Source organism: Apiospora phragmitis, assembly GCF_038363925.1.
Source record: "Apiospora phragmitis strain CBS 135458 chromosome Unknown utg000007l:2111988.0-4706623.0:1.0-2598199.0, whole genome shotgun sequence".
NCBI lineage: Eukaryota > Fungi > Ascomycota > Sordariomycetes > Amphisphaeriales > Apiosporaceae > Apiospora > Apiospora phragmitis.
The window spans coordinates 1,250,958-1,272,068 of record NW_027117406.1 but is presented as its reverse complement, the minus strand read 5'-3'; the positions used below and the strand labels follow the sequence as shown (position 1 = coordinate 1,272,068).

The window sequence follows — 21,111 nt, the reverse complement described above, 5'->3', positions numbered from 1 at the left end:
ACTATCTCCTGGAGCATTTGTTATTCATTATCATTATTGATACATTTTGAATATCCTTCCTTTTCCTTTTCCGGTTTTTCTTTTCTCCCTTTCTTCTTCGTTCCCTTTTCTTGTTGTCTTCAGACTTGACAACTTAGTATGCGAATAATATCAGAAATTTCCATGTCATACGTCTTTAGCGCCACGCGCTTCCCAGGTTGATATTACAAATGCATCAGACCTCGTCTCCGATAAGACTTACCTATAAGATGCAGACGTATTATCTAACGATGTTACCTCAGTTTACTCGCTCACCGTGCTTGGGGGCTGATAATACAATCATGTCAATCATCACGAAAAGTGTATATAACATGACATTAATGTATTAATTTTCTTTATATACCTATAGTAATTACTTCATCGCGATTTTGGTTACCGTTTCATGGCCAGAATGCCTCGTATGGATGTGGAAACAAAATCCCGTGGGTATCAATAGCTCAGAGGAACTTAGTGGACAAGACCGTTACGCTTGGCCTGCTTCTTCTCCGCCTTAGTCATGTGGCCATGAGCACCGGGGCCCTCGTCGTGCAAGTTCTCGTTGTCAGAGGCTCTGTGTTTCGAGACCTTGTCGTGGATCTCGTGGAAGATGGCCGTGAAAGCATGTAGAAGTCTGCAAAGAGATGACTATCAGTGATTGTGGAGCTTTCATACGAATAATGTAGTCATGATGACGCGGCATGAGAGGTGACTTACGTGCTGATAATAGCCAATACGAAGGTGCCAAGGGGAAGTCTGCAGTGGAATTGGTCACGGACACGCTGCGGTACCAGTCCATTGATACCGAGCTGTCTGGCGCAAGCTCCCTTGTGCTCACCGGAAGGGCCACCGTTGGAGCGGGTGAGGACGGCGACTGCGATGAAGCCGCCGATGAAGAGGACATCCATGAGCACGAGCAGCCAGCGCAGGACCTTGGGAGCACCGTGCCTCAGGGCGAACTGCGCGAGGGTGGCGAGAAGACTGTAGAGGGAGGCGGCGGCTAAAATGCCCTCGACCGCGCCATCGGACTTGTTATAGTCGTGGCTCCGGGTCAGGATGGCCTTGAGACGCGTCGAGAAGAAGCCGAGCGAGACGATGGCCGAGATGAACTGCAGAATGCGTGCAATCTTCTGGAGCATCCGGTTCGTCTTGGAGGCTCGGAACTTGGCAAGGTAGGACATGTTGATTGGCTGGGGTAACGCTTTGTGCATTTATTGATAACTAGGATCAAATGATATGTATAATAATCACTTTTCAGGGTAAGATGAATTGATAATCCCCTTTTCCACATACAACTGACCACCGGCAGAGTCATATAAGTACACATAGAGATTTTTTTTTCTCAAAAGGCCGGCACCGTCATGATGACGAGTGTACTCGTCACAGCGTCACAAACACCTGAAGTTGAAAGTTGATTTTGTGCCGCGTTTGCCAGCAGGCGTAGCGTGTGTAGCCATGTGTGCGTGGTCCAGACAAAATTCATTTGCGAGCCGGATGCCGTGCATACTGACGTAGGAGCTGTACCGGGCGGCTTCTACCCTTGGCGCGCATGCTTGGATCAGCGGCCGGCATCCACTTCTCGAAAACCTTCCGCTGGTGATCTTCCAATCCAGGGATCGACCGATCCCTTGGATATACTGTACCTGGGGAAAGCTGTCAAGCTCGACCCTTCTCATGCAAATCCCTTAGCAGTGACACATCCTGACAACCTTGATTGCTTTGTTCCTGTTTGTCTCATATTATGTAGTACAGCCCAACCCTTCTCCCCAACGGCGCTAGGAGAATTCGTTCCGCCATGACAAGGTTCGCAACAGGTGAGACATCTCCCCAGCCTTCAAGCCTTGTGGCTTTCCCGCAGACCAGGTATTGGGCCGCAAGCCTGAAATCTTGCTATGACGATTCTGTGCATTAAATTTCCCAGCCTCCAGCTTTCCTGATTCTCTGCCATATTGCGACCGTTCTCTCTCTCCCTCTGTCGTCACTAGCGGCTGGCCTGTGGTTCAGAGCAGCATGGCGGGGCAGTGCTCCGGTATGGCCTGATTGGCTGGACTCGAGTAGCACTAAGATCGATGATCGACGGCACGGAGCTTAGTAGAGAGGGCTGGCAGGCTGGCTCCCTTATGTAGTACTGTATTGCAATGAACATTCGGCTTGTCAAAGAGACCAGGCCGCTGACAGGTTCGGCGCCGCCGTTAGTCGGCTATTAGCCTGGAATACGCTTATATGTATGCTTGGTAAATGCGTGAGGTTTTATATACCACGGTTGGTTTCATCTCCGGGTTTACGGCAGATGCAATGCCCCTCTAGCGTCATCATGCCAAGCAACAACTGCTTGGTATGTTTGTGTGTCGCTGGTAATGATTAGGAAATGGAGGCTTCGCGCCGAAATCGGCCAGCAGATTGATGACTACGCTGCCCATGTCGTTCATGAAGAGCCATATTAAGCAAAATTGATTATCAGATGGACACAGCCGAAGATTGCCAGAATGATGATAGCTCGTGTCGGAATATTCAAATCAAGGTCGTGGGTGGCCAGCAACCAGAGGACAGTGAGTGGACGAATTCGTGCTCATCATCATGGATGAGGGGCTGGGAAATGGTGTTTATATTTATAGTACCTTCTTGCACTGCAATGTGTTCGTTATCTTCCACGTAATAGATGACAAGACAGCCGATCCTTTTGTTTTCTATACGCCAGGTCAGAACTGGCCGTACGATCATGATAGCTATTTACTTAATCTTTCCTCCCTCGATTTACAGTATATCTCACATGCCTCAAGGTAATCAACTTAAGTTGGCTGCCCTCTAATACTCATTGACACACGGAAACGGCTGACATTGAACGCTCCTAGGAGTATTTCTCCAGGTTATGGAGACGTTAGGATTCCCGTGCTAAAACGTGAGAAGTGAAAAAGTATTAATCTGAAATACTTAAAGCCAAGGTAGGTTGGTAACGGTGCATCCCTTCCCCCCCATACGGTGGTAAACGATACTCGAATACGGCTGACATTACCACCAGGTAATTCAAGGCGTGTCATCACAACTTGGCGATGCGGGTCAAGAAGGAACAACACTCAGGACAGTCACGTATTAACCCCCGTTCGAATTCCATCGAAGACCACTCAAAACTATCGTGCTGGCTGAATGGAATTCTCAGACCCGAGCGGGACTTCAAATACACTCTTATAGAGCCAGCTTTGTTGTACTTTTCAACATTATCGATGCCACTACAGTCATTCTCGTAAGTCACCACGGCCCCTTCCGTGCTGCCGTCGAAATAGAGACACCCTTTCCGGGAGGACGAACGTACAGCACCGGCGTCGGGGACCGAGCGCGAGCAATGTCACACTCACCAATACCACCCCTTTCAGGCTTGACGAGAGATACTGCGGAGTTATCTAGGATGACTGGGAACTCTTATTACCTACAGCCACGGTGGCTATCTTGGCGACAAATTTGCAGTTGGATGGGGTACCTCAAATCCATAATTGTTAGTATATATAACTGTTGTGTGCACATTATGACATTTTCGAGTCCATGAATATTCACAGCCCAGGAATATTCAATTATGGGGGGATATACCACGGAGGTGGGGCAATATGTTTAGTGGACACCTCAGCTTTATCTGGAGGCGGGACCGGCTTTATCATTAGCAATCCACCAGCTCTAGGCATCATCGCAACCGACAACAAACCCTCTCCAATCTACGCCACGACGCTCCCTCAAGTCCGAACGATCCTCTTGTCGCGAAGCAATAAACGAGACTCTCACGCAACATGTCTGCGACCGTCAACATTTCCTCCCAGGGCGAGTGGCAACGCATCCTGGGCTCCTCGACCATAGTGGTCGCCGACTGTACGTAGTCTCCAGCAACAATCAATGCGCTTCTTGCCACTGGGTGTCAAACAAACAAACCTCTCTAACATGTGATGGCGTGGAAACAATAGTCTATGCCGACTGGTGCGGACCCTGCAAGATGGTCGCGCCGACGTTCGAGTCGCTGTCAACGAAGTTCTCCAAGCCGGGCAAGATCACCTTCTGCAAGGTAAACGTCGACAACCAGCAGCCCATCGCGAGCGCCCACGGCGTGCGCGCCATGCCCACCTTCCTCATCTTCAAGAGCGGCTCCGTCATCGAGACCATACAGGGCGCCAACCCCCCCGCCCTGACCGCCGGCGTCGAGAAGGCCGTCAAGCTGGCCGGTCCGGGGGGTGGTGCCCAGGGCGCCGTCTTCAAGACCCCCGGCCGCACGCTCGGCGGACCCGGCGCCGCGGGATCCCGAGGCAGCGGCGGACATAGACTCTCACGGCCTTGGAAATTCAGCTCCTTCGGTCTCTTCAACGCCATCTTGACCTTTTTCGGCCTCTACTGGGTGTCTCTATTCTCGGTAAGCAAGGCCCCGTTCCTTCACCCATGAAACGCCAGCGATCGCTTTCCGCAATTCATGTCACTAACGCTATTCGTGTTTTCCCTTCTTCTTAGTTCGATCCTTACAAGGCTGCCGAGAACTCCGACTTCAATGTACACAAACCGAGTAACGCTGTATTTGGCAGGGGAACTGGCGGAAAGAAGGTCGGGGGCCCGGGCGAAGCAGCACGTCCAACTGGTGGCGTGAGGACGCTGGCTGACCTGGGCGGTAGCTAAACAATCTTTGCTGGGATGATACAATTGGTGGTAAAGGAGTTCGGTTGATTCGGCGGCTGTATTCGATTCCATAGCTCGTGACCATTCACGATCCCGTGTTGCATACTTAAAGCTCTTATTACGCTGCATAGTATCGTTTGCGTGCTTGAACTGGCCTAGATTTCCCTTCACGGCCGATTGCATTTTTCTTCTCAGGACTATAGCATCAGAATCACGTCTATGGGATGCACTAATACTCCCATGCTGGTCATATTGGCGTCACATTGGCCGGCGGAGCGTCGATTCGGTGCCCTCAACCGCCCCCACCATCGGGTTCTGGAAGTCGACGATCTCTCTGCTAGCACGGACCCCACGTCGAAAAAGAAACCAATGGCAGAATGGGGTTTTCAGCTTAACAAAGCTCCATCGGCCCCGCCACATCCAACATGCAGATTTAACAATTCTCTGTCTGGTCGCAGAACCTCTTCTGCTCCGAATCATTAATTATTCCTGCAAACCCTCGTATCAATCTGTTGTTTTGATCTTGGCTGTTTCCTAAAGATGCTGGCAGCCAGGAATGCGCAGAAGGCGTGCCCTCGGTGCCGAGCGCAGCTACTGAATTTGTTTGAGCATGGCTTCGCCACTACCTCTATCCGGCCCCAACAGCCCGCAGCATTGAGGCTCTCGAGGACTCGCCACGCAATTGGTGCAGCCACTTATACTCGAAGCTTCGCCTTCACGCGCAACTTGGCACAAGATGCCCGCGAAGATTCGTCCGAGTCGACGTCGCCCGATGTGCCCGTTTCGACGACAGAGAAGCCCGACGACATCGAGCTAGTAGTGCGCCAGGCCAAAGCCCAGTTCGGCGACACTCTACCGCGAGACTACTTGGACGAAGCCGAACTAAAGCTGTACACGCGCCTCTACGGCCCACCCTTGCGAGAAACCCGACCCGAAGATGTGGGAATGCCCATTGACAGGACGTTTTTGCAAGAGGCGCATGACGATTACATCTACGAACCAACCAAGCATACTCTGCTCAGGACAAACGAAGATGGGGAGACCGAGTCGATCACATACCACCTCCAACGATCTGCCGACGAAGAGGTCCCGGCTGGCGACGGACAAGTGTCGACGGAGGCGGGCGCTGAAGAGCCTAATATCCCCTCGGGTCTTGGAATCGATTACATCAGCGTCGTCGCCAAGAACAAACGCGAGTTCGATGCGCTCATGAAGCTCCAGAAGGACTTTGAGCGAGCTAGTTTGCAACCGGCCGAGGAAGACCCTCTGGAAGAGCAAGAGGAGCCTTTGGAAGAGGAAGAATACCCAGAGGAGGAGGAAGACCCGGAAGAAGAGGATGATGGTGTTGCGGATGCCGAGTTCGATCCAGACTTTGACCCGAATGTTCGCGTTCATCCCTACACGAAGGCCAACCAATGGAGGAGCAATCCCAGCACCATACATCTGCCCAAGAACGGCCTTATCAAACCCATCGCAGCCTTATTGGCACGTACCGACTTGACGCACGTCCAAGCGGCTGCCGAGAGCACCTACGGTGGCCGTGGTCTACCGGACTCTGTCGCCACGCCTCAGTCAGGTAGAAGCAAGGGTCAGAAACCCATCCCTGTCGAGGCTGGTCACCACCGCATGAGCGAAATTGACGCCGACACATTCATGGCCACCAATTTACCTGGCATGTATGCCTCTGTGATGAGCATTCTCGTGGAACTGCGAAAGCGCATGGGCCGCGAGTGGATGCATGGTCTCATGGCTCGAGGTGACGGAGAAGGACCGCGAGTGCTCGATATTGGTGCTGCAGGCGCTGGCTTGGTCGCGTGGAACCGGGTGCTGCGGACCGAGTGGGAGTTGTTGCACGGGACAGAGGGGAAAGCAGCATTCGGACCGCCCAGCAAGAAGACGGTGGTTGTGGGGTCTGACCATTTGCGCCATCGCATCTCTCGATTCCTGCACAACACGACGTTCCTCCCGCGTCTGCCCGACTACTTGCATTCCGGGGTTGACGCTGAGGATATGAGTGACAGTCAGATTCCACAACCACGAAAGTGTTACGATGTTATCATTGCTTCTCATCAGCTTATGCCAGCGAAAAGCGACTTCAAGCGCAGGGCATTCATCGATAACCTGTGGGAGATGTTATCACCTGAGGGCGGCATTCTCATTACCCTCGAGAAAGGCCATCCCCGTGGCTTTGAAGCGGTGGCTGACGTCCGCCAGCGTCTACTGGACGAGTTCATCGAGTCTCCTACGTCCGAACCGCAGCCTGAAGCCCAAATGCCTGTTGAGAACCGACGCATTCGCGAACCTGGCATGATTATTGCGCCCTGCACCACCCACAAGAAGTGCCCCATGTATCAGGAGCCTGGAACTGCCCATGGCCGTAAGGACTTCTGCCGATTCAGTCAGCGTTTCATTCGACCGCCTTTCCTGCAACGAGTTCTTGGTGCCACCCACCGCAACCACGAGGATGTGGACTTCTCCTTCGTGGCCATCCAGCGTGGTATGACTGCCACTTCGCCCACTCCGGCGCAGCCTCCGGCGCAAGGCGAAGACTCGACCGCTGCCGCCTTTGCCGGCTATGAAGCCGCCGACGAGGCGCCCAACCCCTTCTCACTGCCCCGGAACATCCTGCCGCCGATCAAGCGGCACGGCCACGTCACGCTGGACCTCTGCACGCCCTCAGGCACCATCGAGCGCTGGACGGTGCCCAAAAGCTACAGCAGGCAGGCCTACCACGACGCGCGCAAGGCGCGCTGGGGCGACCTCTGGGCCCTGGGCGCCAAGACGCGCGTCGTGCGTCCCGTGCGGCTCGGCAAGGGCGGCGTCGCGTCGGGCGACGGCGGCGTGCGCGACCGCCGGGCCCGCGATGGGGACAAGGCGCGCGTCATCAGCCTGGACGCTGATGAGAGTGGCATCTACAAGGCCTCGGAGGGCGGGGCTACGAGTCTGTTGGGCGGTAAGGGTTCGGTGCGGGGCGTAAGGCGGACGAAGGGGGGAAGAAGTTGCTAAGGAGTCGGAATATTGGTGAAGTTTTGAAGGATATTGATTAGGTAAAAAAGCTACCTTACACCCGTTCGATTATGGTGGGTTACTTACTGTCTGGGGAGATTGATGTATCGCAATTGTACGAGACCGGAGAGCGTGAGAGGCAGGTTGTATGTATCATCTATACGAGCTCATATCATGTAAAATTAGTAACGAAGCTAGGTATTGGCATGTTTCCTCCTTACGCTGCGAAGTTGACCGGGGATGCGCTGTCGCACCTCCCAGGGCAGGCATCCGCCGCCTCCCATTTGCTTTCGTTATACCAAGGTGTAACGGCCCAATGTGTCAATCGGTCTATGGTATACATAAACATGTGTTTGCGAATCGGTGATACAGTCAACGGAGAGGCCAGCAATTGCACCCGATCACAAGATGGGTGGCTTTACACGAGAGGGCAGGAGTATGCGTTGGGGTCTGCCAGTGCCCGAAGAATGAGGTTCATAAAGCCTTCATATTCGATCGACCTGTTCAGGTTTCCTTCCCAACAGCCCAGGCTTCCCCGTCGCCCACTCCGAATCGCGTCACTCGACATACCATTTCCGTGTCAACCCAAGTGCCGCTTTCAAGAGGTACCCCGCCCGGCATCTTTCTCATCATGCATTTCAGCGGTATCTCTTTCCTACTCGCCATAGTGGTTTCCACGGCCCTCGCCATGCCCGCTACCACCAACGGCGGTAGTGAGGCCATACCAACTCGGAATAGCGGCCTTGTTACCCATACCCACCACGAGGTAAGACTGAAAAGCTCATTGATCACTTCTTGGTGTCATTTCTGAACCCAAACCGTCATGCGTCCGAGCATTATGTACGAGGAGGCGGGAAAAGGAAAGAAAAAGAGAAGAAAATAAGAAAAGGTGGCAAAAGTGCTAATGCGCGACCGTTTCGCAGTGTTATACCGTCGACAGCCCGTGCGTCATCCATACGGATCACTGGCCCGGGTTGCGATGCTATTCTGTGACTGAGGTTTGCCTCACTCTGTCGAATATGTGATGCCAACGCGCGTGGTGTCTGGCAGTGTGTCGGCGACATTGTGCGTTTTACACACCTATCGGATTGCGGTGTTGGGATGGTCTGCGCCCGTACCTTTCTGGTCAACACATCAATGTAGAATAGACAAGGGTTCCAGATTGAGCCGTTGAGGGAGAGCTATTGAGTATGCTGATCAATCCAAAGTGGCCATTTATGCTCGGGGCCTTCTTTCTTTAAGTCACGGCCCTCTTCGGGGGTGGTCACTCGTCATATGCGCCTTTTACAAAACAAATGAGCGTGAAATAAAACATTTAAATTTAACCTTTGAAGAATTTCTTTGAATTCACCCGCGTGGCACTTTGGTAGGTGATCATAAAACGAGCTTCAGGAGCTCGAGGAGAGAAGCAAACGAATTAAAATCAAGAAAAGTAAAGAGAAAGAAAAATCAAAAGACAAGACCTATCCTAGTGTCTAGGATGCATGAAAGGGAAGGAGCAAGCAAGCAATGCCGGCCCACACCCCGGAATGAACGCCGGACCTCTCGGTCCATCGGTCGCAACTTCCTTCTATTTCTAGGCGCACCTTCCAAAAGAGAAAGTGATACACCGACTATGTATTATCAGCAGCTGTCAGCGGCTGCCATGCACGGTTCTCAGGCTACACCTATTTTTAGGTATGTACTTGAAGTTTCACTTGAAGCCGGCACCGACAAGCGCTCTGAAAGGGGCAACACCAAAAGGGGCGCAGCACCAAAAAGGGTGCAACACCAAAAAAACATCACCACGATACACTTCGCATCGATTGCCACTCACCACCGAAAAGGGTACAGCACCGAAAAGGGGCAACGCCGAAAAGGGTGCAGCACCAAAAAAACATCACCACGATACACTTCTCATCGATAGCCCCTTAATACTAAAAGAGGTGCAGCACCAAATGCGCTTATCGGTACCGGCCAGGCGAATGCATTAAAAAACTTCAGGTACAAGGCAAAAAACAGGTGTAGCGTAAGGATCGTGCCTAGCAACTACTGGCAACTGTCGACAAAACATAGTCGGTGTAAGCAAAATTTACATAGTCGGTGTATCACTTCTCTTCCAAAAGAACAAAAACTTTTATCCCGCTGAGCGGGATGCATCAGGAATTGAGCCCATGCGGGGGTCGAACCCGCAGCCTTGAGATAACCTCTCATTAACACCGGGGGTACCGGAACCGGATCCCGTGCAACGTAAGAGTCTCACGCTCTACCGATTGAGCTAACCAGGCTTTTTTGTGGTTCTGATTTGATGGGAGAAATGGGCGTTAACGAGGTACAGAATGTGTGTGGCAATAGGGTTGGTGGATCGACTGGGTGGGTAAGGGAACCCGGCGAAGTGCGCTTGGGCTGGGTTTGGGATCTCCCAGCAACCAGGTAGATCCCAGAGCTGATAGACTCCTAGGGCTAATACTACACGCTTTACCAATTGAGCTAACCAGGCAGGTTCTTGTGATTATTGTCAAAGTTACTGTTGAATACGGATATTATGGCCTTATTGAGAAACTGAGATCGCGCACGAGAGTTGTACTAAGTTTGCCAGAGTGGGGTAGCTACAGCTCACCCATCCACCCCTGAACCTGTTGTCCCAGACTTGAATCAGTATGCGCTCGACGCATCAATGCTGCTGGACTAGGTAACCACTAATGCTATCTTGGTCAAGTCCGAGCATGGAATCTTCATATTCGCTACTGGTATAACACTAATGCTGCTCGAATAACCACCAATAACCACTAGGCCACGTCACATTGTCATTCGTGTGCAGAAGGTTACTCAATTCGGATAGCAGGAGGGATGTTTCTTGGAAGATCCAGGGTATTCAAAATAAAATCACCTGGAAGGAAAGTCAGCGTTTACTTTTCGCTCAGTTGTATTTTCTTCTGCTTTCCGAATTCATTTGTTCGTGAAGGTCATCGATCGGAACGCCTGCAATACCTGGTATTCCCTTCATCCCAGCCCTTGAATACCTGGGGCTGGATAGTATGCCCACAAGCCCTGTCAATCGATTCCGGATTGATAGCTAACCTGTATTGTGAAAAGGTCGACATCGTCTGGCGGGCTCTGCCCAGGCCTTCAAGTGTTCCGCTTGCGCTCTCGCGGAGCGAGCGTGCCCGCCCCCTGCCCGTGTGGAGGATTGCCGAGTCTGGTGCCACTTCGCCCACCCCAGCGTTGGCTATGCTTCGGCTCGTCAAGGTAAGTAATTCCCTATCCAAAACTACCAGAACTGAGTGTACACAGCCGGCAAATGTGTTTTCTACATTGCTCTTGCTGGGCGGCGACCTCATCAACAATGCAATTGCCCAGCTAGCAAGTGAAACTCCAACGCCGGTTACCTTCTCGTTTGGTATGCCTCAATAACCAAATTTATTCTGCCAACCCTAAGATGAGGCTTAGCACACAAGAGGTTGATGCCAACCAACCCGGAGGCTTCGTGCTTGTTGGCTACAGGCTACGTTACTAGCCGCATGTTCCGGGACCATGGCGCTTAGATGGACACGGCCTGGACATGATAGACTCGACTGGATGCTGGAGTAGGACCATCTTGCATCGGAACGCTCCAGGTTACCATCAACATTGGATGAAGGTGAAACCCCAGCTCACTAGGAAGCCATTTGAGTCCTGCGGGGTCGTATGCCAGCACATACGTCCTCGGGGACTTTTGCCTTTGCACTTCGCTTGTGGTAGCCACTGGCGCAGAAGCAGATGCTGAGGTTGACATGATGGCCACCATGCACCTGTCATCATTTTGCGATTTCCTGAGAAGCGAATTTTGACCTTGATCAAAGTCTAGTACCGGTGGCCGTGGATATTGAAGGTGGTTATTGTTGTAAGGTATGAACGCCATGGGTGCGCTAATAGAGCTAGAAGCTAAGTATCCTGGGTGTAGTGAGAATCTCCCTTCTATCTTCCTCCCGGAGAAGTATCGTCCTGGGGGGAGTGAGGCGTGGGGAAACCTCTCAGAAAAGAAGGGCTGTCAGGAAGAATAAGGTCAACAGCAAAACAGGCGCGAAAAGGTGCATGAGTTCCAGAGTTAACAGTTCAAGGTCTATTATGCGCAGACATACAACATGGGATCCAAATAGCCGCCTCCTTGTCGGTAACGCACAACACATCACAGAGAAGGGCTGCAGCGCACATGTGTTGCCAAGTACATGCTCTATACATCCTGCCCGCGATTGGAATACTTCGCCACATTCACGGCATTTGGTCTGCTTAGGGGGGCTAGTCTTCGTCACATCATGTGGGGCCTAAAAGTAATTAATACTGATCGTCGAATTGGTCTACCTCATCGTCAACTTCACAAACTTGCTCCAGCATCAAATAACCGCTATTGGTCAGATCGGCTTCCTGCGTGTCTATTTCCCGGTCCTCGACATCGACGAACATTTCGTCATCGTGCCCTATGCAGACTTCTCCTTGTCGGCTAGGGTGTATCCATCTGCTATAGATATGAAGCGCTAAACGCTCGCATCAATTTATCAATGGAAGTAAACAATTAAGAGCTGTGTACCAGGCGCATTCTGATTTGCAGCAGGGCCTTGATTTTTTGGTGTACGAGCGACTCAATACCTTTGGCCGTGAGATATAGATTTAACCTGGCATGGCGAACCGGCTCCTTTGCTGGAGATATCAACTCGCTGGATAATCAGTAAGACGGTTTGGCAGCGTCATCGGATTAGATACACATTCATTAGTGATGACTGGTATCAACCGAATAATAAATAACCTTCCAGTTTTGTTATCACCTACGCTGAAAACTGGCATTCTGATCCAGTACGATAGGGGCCACGCTTGAACGTAGAGGATACATAAATACCTCTACTTATTGTCAGGCTCTACTGGATTATATTTTCATGAAGCCATACCAAGCCTGGTAATTGATTAGTATTTTTTAATTGGCACTTTTGGCTTACTCAACTTCCGGATCCGGCATTATGTCCCGAGACGCAGAATTGCCGCGTAGGTCCTATCAGTTTTAGAACCAACGCTTTTACTCAGCCACCTTTGATTGATCCGATGGCCAATAACCGCAAGCGTCTAGAAAATAATGCTTGTGTCATCTCGAATCTCGTTTTGCGGGTTCCGCATGCTCAGTATCTATAAGTATACTGACAGCAGTCCAAGGTTCGATTTACAAAACATACCATGACTTGACAGATTTCGCGTTCAGAATGGATTCATCCAGAACCGGGAACCAACCTTCTCCACCAGCTCCTGCCGCCTCGTTCCCCATGGGCTCGGTGTTGGGAAGCGCAGCGCCGGGAAAGCTCCCCCATGTTATCATCATACCCCAGCGGCGTCCCAGAAAGCGCGATCGAGGCTTCATCAGGGCGTATGCGCCCGACCTGCTCCGCTGCGGCATCGACCAGGCCACTTTCCTGGCCTTCATCGATGAGCTCAACGCGGCCGTCTCGTCCCACCCGATCCTCAGCGCCATCAACCTCGCAGGCGCAGCTGCAGGCTTTGTTCCGGCATCGGTCACTCCAATAGCCGGTGTTGTTGGGCTGGGCGTCCAAGTGGTGGCTGGTGTTGTCACAGAAGTGATAGCCAGGTCTAGGTATGTCGTCCCGCTCCATTTCCCGAGAAATTGATACATATGCCACTCACTTCCATACTTATATACAACGCTTATCACTGAGGTACCTATGTATCGCTTCATAGTCAGAATAGCTACTTGGAGAAGATGAACAACGAGCTATTCCGCCCCCGCGGTCTTTACTGCCTTGTCATGGCGTATGATATCAAATCGCGCAGCAACGTCGTGCAGTTCGACCTCAGAGCTGACCATAGTGCCGCTTCCATCGAGCCATCGCCACCATCGCCGCAAACGACACAGTCGCAGGCCAGGTTTCGAAGCAACGACGGTGTCGTAGGCGCTGCCCAGTTCCCCGTCTCGGCTGAGCTCGTCTTCCTCGATCCCCAGGACGAGCCGCCAATTCCATATGACAACGGGGACAGTGAAACCAGCGAAGATAGGAGCTTTGAATCAGAATCCAGCAAGGGAGGAAACAGTTTCACGAACAAGCTCGCTACGACCGCTGCATCCCTGCAGTCCCGGCAAGACCTAAAGGCTCAAGTGAAATTTGTAAGTGGCTGACCCCCTTTGCCATACGCTACCTCATGAAGCTTTGAACACTTTTTTCTCCGGTCGGCGCCAATAGCTGATGTTCATCTCCATATGGTTTGTGTAGCAAAAGAAGAATCCCACCAGCATGATCAGCTCCCTCCTGGACCCGAAGGCTGAGCTCAGCTCGAAAGACGTCAGGAAACAGGAAAAGAGAGAAGCGAAACAGGAGAGGAAGGCAGAGAAACAGAAGCGAAAGGCGGACAAGAGGCAGCGCAAACACCCGAATAGGGTGCCCAAGGAACGCAAGGTCAAACCGGTAAGTTTCTTCCACGGAAACGTTTCTCTCCCAGTCCCGTTCTTCCTCTTTCACCCGGTCTTCGAGGGGCATCATCATAACGGTTGACTAATTTGTGCTCAAGGGAATCTTATACTTGATGATAGTCAATATGCCCTCGCCGAGGAAATGAACACGGCGGATGATCTGTTCAAGGCTGGCGCCATGCAGATGTGAGATGGAGTCACTCAGTTGACGGAAAGCTACTACTAGGATATGTCCCACGACCAAGGAGATGATAGTAACTAAACCTATGTGGGTGGTTTATCTTCGGCTGCTAGTATTATGGGTCTTGGTTGTAGTCAGTCGTTGTTAAAAGGGGGCCTCTATGTAACGAGCTATCGAACTTCGGCAAAAGCAAGGCTTGTACGAGGTTATACGAAGTCATCGAACCCAGCAGAAGCCAATATTAGTGCTACACTCGTCGACCGTTGGTCCCGTTATTAGCTGCGGACGCTAAACACCGCGTGGCCATTAGCGGTGTAATAACCTTGACTTTTAGTGCAACTAAACCCCGACGATCGGACTTTAGCGTCACGATATGCTCCCAGCGCCGAGCCTAGTTACGATGTCGTTCCACTTGTAAAGCATGGGCCGTGTCCACTTAGGAATCCCAGCCTTGCGCCCCCAGCGATATTTATGGGCTGGCCACGTACGATTACACCGTGGAGATGGGTAGAGCTATGGCATCAAAGAGGGGTCGGCCCAGAAATTCTTCCCACTATGACACGCGACATTCTTTGGGGTTACTGACCGGCTGGTTAATCTATATACGTATATGCCAGCCCGAAAGATGAACGCTCCAACGAAGCTCTCCCCCACTCATACAGTGCATACATAGACTGACCACCATGCCCGCCCCCGAAGAGCAAACCTCGACCAACGTCGCGGCCGTGTCCAGCTTCTGCCAGAAGCGCCACTCGGAGTCCTACCCCTACATCGATCCCGCCAACGCCGACCTCTCGGCCCAGACCGTCGTCATCACGGGGGCGTCCCGGGGCATCGGGCTCTGCGCCGCCCTCAGCTTCGTCCACGCGGGGTGCCGGCGCCTGGTCATCACGGCGCGGTCTGCGCCGGAGGACCGCGCCGCAGAGCTCCGGAGCGAAGCCAGAAATCTCAACGGCGCCGAGCTCGACGTCCTGGCGCTGGCACTGGACGTGACCGATGACGCCAGCGTCGGGGCCGCCGCGGCGAAAGTGGCGGAGCACTTTGGCGGTGTCGTGGACACACTCGTCAACAACGCGGGGTACCTGCCCCCAACCGCGCTGATGGGCGAGGGCGACCCTGCGGAGTGGCTGGCGTGCGCCGAGGTCAATATCAAGGGCCTGTACCGGGTCTCGCACCACTTCCTGCCCCTCCTCCTGCGGTCGGCCACGGCCAGGACTGTCATCAACGTCGGCTCGCAGGCGGCGCACTACGTCGTGCCGGGCCACTCGGCGTACCAGACGACCAAGTTCGCCGTGTGCCGCCTCGCCGAGTTCATGGCCCTCGAGTACCAGGACCAGGGGCTCGTCGCCGTCGCCGTCCACCCGGGCTGCCTCCCCACCGAGCTCGGGCTCAGCCTGCCGAAGGAGTACCACGACCTCCTCATCGACGCGCCGGAGCTGCCGGGCGACACGTTCGTGTGGATCGTGAAGGAGCGGCGGGCGTGGCTTTCGGGGCGCTATATGGAGGCCAACTGGGACATGGAGGAGTTCGAGGGCAAGAGGGAGGATGTGGTCAAGCGTGATGTGCTGAAGTTCCGCATGGTCGTCTAGATAAGGTTATTGTGTTTGTTCTTCTTTTCCTTGGCCATCCCTGGCGTGGGCCAAAACGTTTGCTCCGACTTCGGACTCGTTCAGAGATGGGATGGTTTCTGACGAGATCACTTAGCTCAGAACTTTCAGACAAATGCCCAATTCCCTCATATACTAAGCATTTATAATGTATTAAATCTCAACACAGCGCCTGCTCACTGGGTCTACCCTCGGTATCTCTTTCCGTTCTTTCTTGGAGCGTCAGACAATCGTATCTCATAACGTGGGTGCTACCCAACAGTATCTTGCGAGCAGCGTATCGTGACAGGCGACGCTGACATCTAGGAAGAGTTGAATACAGTCAACGTTTCTTTGCCAAAAGGTGTTCGACCTTGCACTATTACCGACCCTGTCTTCTTTTCAACCCCGCAGCTCATTTCCATGCCAATTCCCAGGCAGCTCCCCGTGAAACTGTGTGTTATCCAGTTCGGCGGCATAATGGGGCGAGTGCAGCTCGTGCTGCGGCGGCCGCTGCCACTGCGGTGTGTTGGCCGACGCCGCGTCGTGTGATTGCTCCGTCACGGATGGGCTGGTGGCGTCTTTGGGCCAGTATGCCTGTTCCGTGGTCGCAGTTGCTGGCGGCACGGTGACGTTGGTGTTGTTCTGGTTGGCTTGCTGCCGGGCCGGCGGAAGAGGAAGAAGACCGCCACGGCGATGGCGCCAAGTCCCACCACCACGCCAATCACGATGCCGGCGATGGCGCCCCCCGCTAAGACCGTTCTTTTCGTCCGGGTCCGAGGGAGTCGCCTGCAGGTTATCATATGTGTGTCAGCTAAGGAACTCAACTTGTGCTTGACAGTCCACTCAAGAAGGAGATGGGAGTCAAATGACAGAAGTGAGTACTTACACTGCCACTCTGGACCGGTACAGCCCCGACCTTGTAACCATCCATTGGATGCGCATAGGCGGAGTCCACCGACGTAGTGGCGGCGAACTTGCCCGTTCCGCTGAGGCTTGCGGTGCCGTACTTGGTGACGTTGACCGTCTGGCCGACGGTGAATTGGCTATAGCACGTCCCTCCGTAGGCAGGCCTGTCGGGATCTACCGTGGAGTCGGGTAGATGAAGTAGATACCCACTGTTTTTTTTTTTTTTTGGTTAATCTTCTGTGCATTCGCGCCAAGTCCTTTTGTGACCCTCTTAAGAGTGCAGCACTCACGAATTGCAGCAAGCAATGTAGCCATTGGGCCATTCCTGGGCCGTGTACCAGCCCTGCGGACACACGAGCGGCTTGAAGAAGGGCGCGATGGAGCTTGACGAGTTGGCCATGCTGTGGTAGCCCTGCATGAACTCGGACGGGTAGCAGTTGGCGACGGGCGGCCCGGGCACGGGCATCGGCTCGTTCAGCCAGATCTCGTACCCGGGCGGCGACATCATGCTCAGGTGGCTCTCCGCGCATTTGGGCGGCGGCGTGAACGTGGTCGTTAGCGCCTGCACCGTGATGGTCAGGACCGAGAAGGTCGGCGCCGTCGTCGTAGGGGCGGCGGGATCTGTAGTCGTGGACGCAGCTGCGGCGACGGCGGTTATGCCCGCGAGAAGTGGGCCTAGTATTAGCGAAACCATGCTGGGCAAGCGGGAGTTGTGGTGTCGTCGATTGACAACTTCGATTAATCGAGTTGGAGGAGAAACAACCGTCTCTTCCTTCTACCAGCGACACTAGCATAGAGAGGAGGGCAACGCGCGATAGATATGAAAAGCACTGGCGCAGGATTTATCGGGGGGGCTGACCGCAGTTCCCTCTGTGATCCGCTCACCTAGACCCATCTTGGTACTTTTCTGCCGCCCCTGGTCAGGTTGTGTGGGTTCGTCAGCTTTCAGCCGTATGGGAAGCCGGGGTCAACCTGCAGGTACTTATTAAGCCGCCCGTGATATTAATGAGGCAGAACAATCAAAGGCGGCAGCCACACCGTTCTCGTGTTTCAAATGCGTAAGCACTACTTGGTCGGCAGCATTACCGTCGCATATGGATGGAGGCAGTCATAAAACGCTGGCCGCCCAAGTAAGGGAGGAATACGGTTCGTCTGGACGCGTGTGTAAGAGAGGTATGTATGTAGATGTTAAGGGGATCCAGTGTACTGGTCTCAATTGTTTAAAAATAGGACGAGAAGTCGTGGTGGTGGTGTGGTCCCTTCGCTAACCTATGCCGCTTCCTGATGAGCTTTGAGCTATCAGCTGCCTGATTCGATAGTCTAGTGCAGACCCTGTGGAGCCCCTGAATTGGCGACAACCCACAACCCACACCCACAGCCATACCCACCGGCCCTATGCCTTATGGGAAGTGGGACGCACGAGGCACTATACGGCATGCGGTATGGTCGCTCATAGTGCTGTCTATTCTCATACAATGAAGTTCCTTTTTCTTCCTCCCGCATCGATCGACACCGAAACGGTGGTGGTCCAAACTTGGAAATCTCCTGCTGATAGCTGGGCTTACTCCGGTCTCGGGTCTCGCCTCAGAGCTTGTTCATTCATTAGAGGGTCGGGTCAACTCATCAAACATCCTTGCCTAATTACGTCTGAGGACATGACTCAGTGACCTGGATGTTTCGCCGGCTGGCCTGCAAGGCAAAAGTACTTCCAATACCGGAACAATTTAAAATCTCATTCAATACGGATACTTGCGGGATAGCTGACTTCCTTGATTATCGCCCTGCAGAACCCGTGCTGCGCCTTTCCTAGTTCGCGAAATAACTTGAATTCGCTTCGCTTAACAGCTCCTTACCACGCGACAAGAGCAATGACCCGGGTCTTCGGCACCTGATGCCTCCCCGACGAAGTGGTACATATTGCCGCTCGCCCCATGGGGGCGCCTTTACCAGCCCCAAGGATGTACCCAGAGGTCTGCACACCCACAACGACATCTGGCGACCAATCGGGCGAGTTTCTTGGCTCGACCTGGACCATACCAGCCGGGCGCGTAAGCGAAGCGCAGTTTGGGCTTACTCATGCCAGCTTAAGTATAAATGAGCCAGTTCCAATCACGCGGAGCATTATCTCCGATACTTGTAGGCGACATAGCGTGCCATATCGTGCCATATGCCTAATATCAGGTATTATACATCTATAATATTGATTCAATATATAGTACTAGTAATACAATACCCAGGGATCATTTAGCTTAGTGGCCTCCACAGAGCAGCTGTATGACTGGATAAAACATGGATAGTTTGAGTATGAAAACCAGGGCCGATACAGGTCCAAGAATCAGGTGATATGATTGGCAGTACCGATCAGTATAAAATCAGTGCACAGAGTATAGTAGGTACCCCTGAAAGTGCATATGAGTCGGGCTCGGAATTGTTATGCACTTTCACCCATATATGCACTTTCCGGTTTGGTGGGAAACCGGCTGAAAGCTGACTCTGCCCCATATTTGGTGCCCATATTCCAGTGCACGGGCGATTTCTAAAAACTCTTAGTGGGTCTATACTCGGCACCCCCCTATTTTGCCACTGTAACCGCATATTTCTAAAAGTCGTATGCAGTATGCACTTTCCCACTAAAACCTGAGTCGGGCTCGAAAATATATACACTTTCGGCCATATATGCACTTTCCCCCGTATGCACTTTCAGGGGTATCTACTGTACTGATTGACATATCGTCAGAATAGTGCCGCACTAAGTTAAATGATCCCTGAGAGTTGTAGAGCAGGAGTGAAACATGTCCATCTCCGCTTTATTGCGGCGTTAGGGTGGACGTGGCATAGTCAGGGCGAGATACCAGGAAACAGGATGGGATCAGGCTTCAGAACATGCATTGCATACTGGTGACGAATCACTAAGGGGCTCGTCCTCCAATAACCCTAGCAATTTCGACATCCAACTTCAGTTCAGAGAAGGGTGGATTCAACTCCAACCCTCTCTTCGTAGGAATCAAACGTACTACATACCCTCTCCTCGACGACGAAAGTGATCCACTTTCCCTCCCCTAAAGCCGAGCCCCCAGGGGGGCCCCCAGCCGCGCCTCTTCCCAGGTCCGCCCGACGACGCGCCAGGTCGCCGATGTGGTCGGGCACCCGCAGGACGGTGACGACCACCCACACGAGGGCGACGTAGAGGTACGCTACGGGCGCGACGATGAGGCGGGCGGCCGCTGAGGGGGCGCCGTCGAGGATGCCTTGCGCGAGGGTTTGGTAGGTGAAGGGCGCGGGCGTCGAGTCGAAGACTGTGGCGTGCAAGGGGAGGATGGCCCTTTCGGGCACAGCAAAGGAGGAAGGGGCGGCGGTGATAGTCGCAAAGGCCGTGTAGAGGTAGTATAACATGGTCGAGCCGGCATTGGAGAAGGCGTGGACTAGCAGGCGCGGGCGCGGGCGCGGGCGCGGATCGGCGCCGCCGTCGCCGCAAGGTGGTTCCTGGGTCTCTTCGTCCTGCTCGAGGATGGCGCGGGCCGCGGTGGCGGCGATGCGGGCTTCGCGCAAGCCCAGCCACGGGAGGGTCATGCCGGCGAACGTGCAGGTGAAGAGGAGGACGGCCGAGTCCGGGAAGAGGGCCTGGTACTGGCGGACGTACTTGGCGAGCGGCCCGTCGCCGGCGTTCATCCAGCCGCAGATGATGATCAGCGCGGGGTCGTCGGTCCTGGGTGCGGGTGGCGGCGGGCGCAAGAGGTAAACGCTGGGAGACATCTTCTGCATGAAATTCAATCCGCCGCCGGCGCGTGGTTGGCGTGTCGTTGTGGCCATGACTGACGGATGGATGGATGGATGATGCGTGGTGAGAGGAAAGGTTTGGGAATGATGGTTGGCGTTGATCATGTGTTGTAAAGAGGAAGTGCGAAGTACGGAGTAGGTGGTGTGCCCAGTGGTTTGCTTTTAACCTGCCGGTTTCGCTTGTTTTGATTCGATCGTTGGTTGTTTGCCCTCTATCCCTTGTTTGTGTAACCATATCCCGGAAGAATCGGCCAAACGCAGATTTATGCAGAACCGCGTCCTACCTCCAGAGCCTTTGTGAGTGGTCTTCTTGAACGTTCTTGCAGCTGCTGACGTATCTGGGTAGCGGCACCTTCGTCGTTGGAGCGCCCATGACCATATCCGCCATCCCACATCCCCAGCGTTTGCCAACTCGCCAACGCGAGCTCACCCCTTGCATCCGATGTTATCTTGCTGGCCTACGGCGTCCCTTTCCCAGTGGGCGTGGCGAAAACGTCGGTCCTCGCGGGCAGGTCCCACGTCCCCTTTATCTACTTCATCCTTTCGGAAAGCATCGTGCAAATCGTCGA

At 53.4% G+C, this 21,111-nt stretch overlaps 7 protein-coding genes across 7 annotated transcripts; 4 read left to right on the top strand and 3 right to left on the bottom strand.

The window, feature by feature from the left end:
- Positions 1 to 486: 486 nt before the first annotated feature.
- PG994_008009 (uncharacterized protein) lies at positions 487 to 1,196 on the bottom strand (the record flags this gene model as incomplete). Its single annotated transcript, XM_066859418.1, has 2 exons — positions 487 to 649; positions 733 to 1,196. The coding sequence occupies 2 exons, from the start codon at positions 1,194 to 1,196 to the stop codon at positions 487 to 489; spliced, it is 627 nt and encodes a 208-aa protein (XP_066714905.1).
- Positions 1,197 to 3,791: 2,595 nt separating this feature from the next.
- On the top strand, positions 3,792 to 4,659 carry PG994_008008 (putative thioredoxin; the record flags this gene model as incomplete). The annotated part of the gene is made up of 3 exons (XM_066859417.1): positions 3,792 to 3,870; positions 3,963 to 4,402; positions 4,498 to 4,659. The coding sequence occupies 3 exons, from the start codon at positions 3,792 to 3,794 to the stop codon at positions 4,657 to 4,659; spliced, it is 681 nt and encodes a 226-aa protein (XP_066714904.1).
- A 540-nt stretch (positions 4,660 to 5,199) lies between these two features.
- PG994_008007 (37s ribosomal protein rsm22) lies at positions 5,200 to 7,665 on the top strand (the record flags this gene model as incomplete). The annotated part of the gene is made up of 1 exon (XM_066859416.1): positions 5,200 to 7,665. The coding sequence occupies one exon, from the start codon at positions 5,200 to 5,202 to the stop codon at positions 7,663 to 7,665; it is 2,466 nt and encodes an 821-aa protein (XP_066714903.1).
- A 5,207-nt stretch (positions 7,666 to 12,872) lies between these two features.
- Positions 12,873 to 14,273, top strand: PG994_008006 (uncharacterized protein; the record flags this gene model as incomplete). Its single annotated transcript, XM_066859415.1, has 4 exons — positions 12,873 to 13,258; positions 13,363 to 13,786; positions 13,893 to 14,122; positions 14,210 to 14,273. Coding segments are annotated over 4 exons (1,104 nt in total), but the record flags the coding sequence as incomplete, so codon positions are not given.
- A 680-nt stretch (positions 14,274 to 14,953) lies between these two features.
- On the top strand, positions 14,954 to 15,859 carry PG994_008005 (uncharacterized protein; the record flags this gene model as incomplete). Its single annotated transcript, XM_066859414.1, has 1 exon — positions 14,954 to 15,859. The coding sequence occupies one exon, from the start codon at positions 14,954 to 14,956 to the stop codon at positions 15,857 to 15,859; it is 906 nt and encodes a 301-aa protein (XP_066714901.1).
- Positions 15,860 to 16,258: 399 nt separating this feature from the next.
- Positions 16,259 to 17,459, bottom strand: PG994_008004 (uncharacterized protein; the record flags this gene model as incomplete). The annotated part of the gene is made up of 3 exons (XM_066859413.1): positions 16,259 to 16,645; positions 16,746 to 16,974; positions 17,056 to 17,459. The coding sequence occupies 3 exons, from the start codon at positions 17,457 to 17,459 to the stop codon at positions 16,259 to 16,261; spliced, it is 1,020 nt and encodes a 339-aa protein (XP_066714900.1).
- A 2,267-nt stretch (positions 17,460 to 19,726) lies between these two features.
- PG994_008003 (uncharacterized protein) lies at positions 19,727 to 20,575 on the bottom strand (the record flags this gene model as incomplete). The annotated part of the gene is made up of 1 exon (XM_066859412.1): positions 19,727 to 20,575. The coding sequence occupies one exon, from the start codon at positions 20,573 to 20,575 to the stop codon at positions 19,727 to 19,729; it is 849 nt and encodes a 282-aa protein (XP_066714899.1).
- Between the last annotated feature and the right edge of the window lie 536 nt (positions 20,576 to 21,111).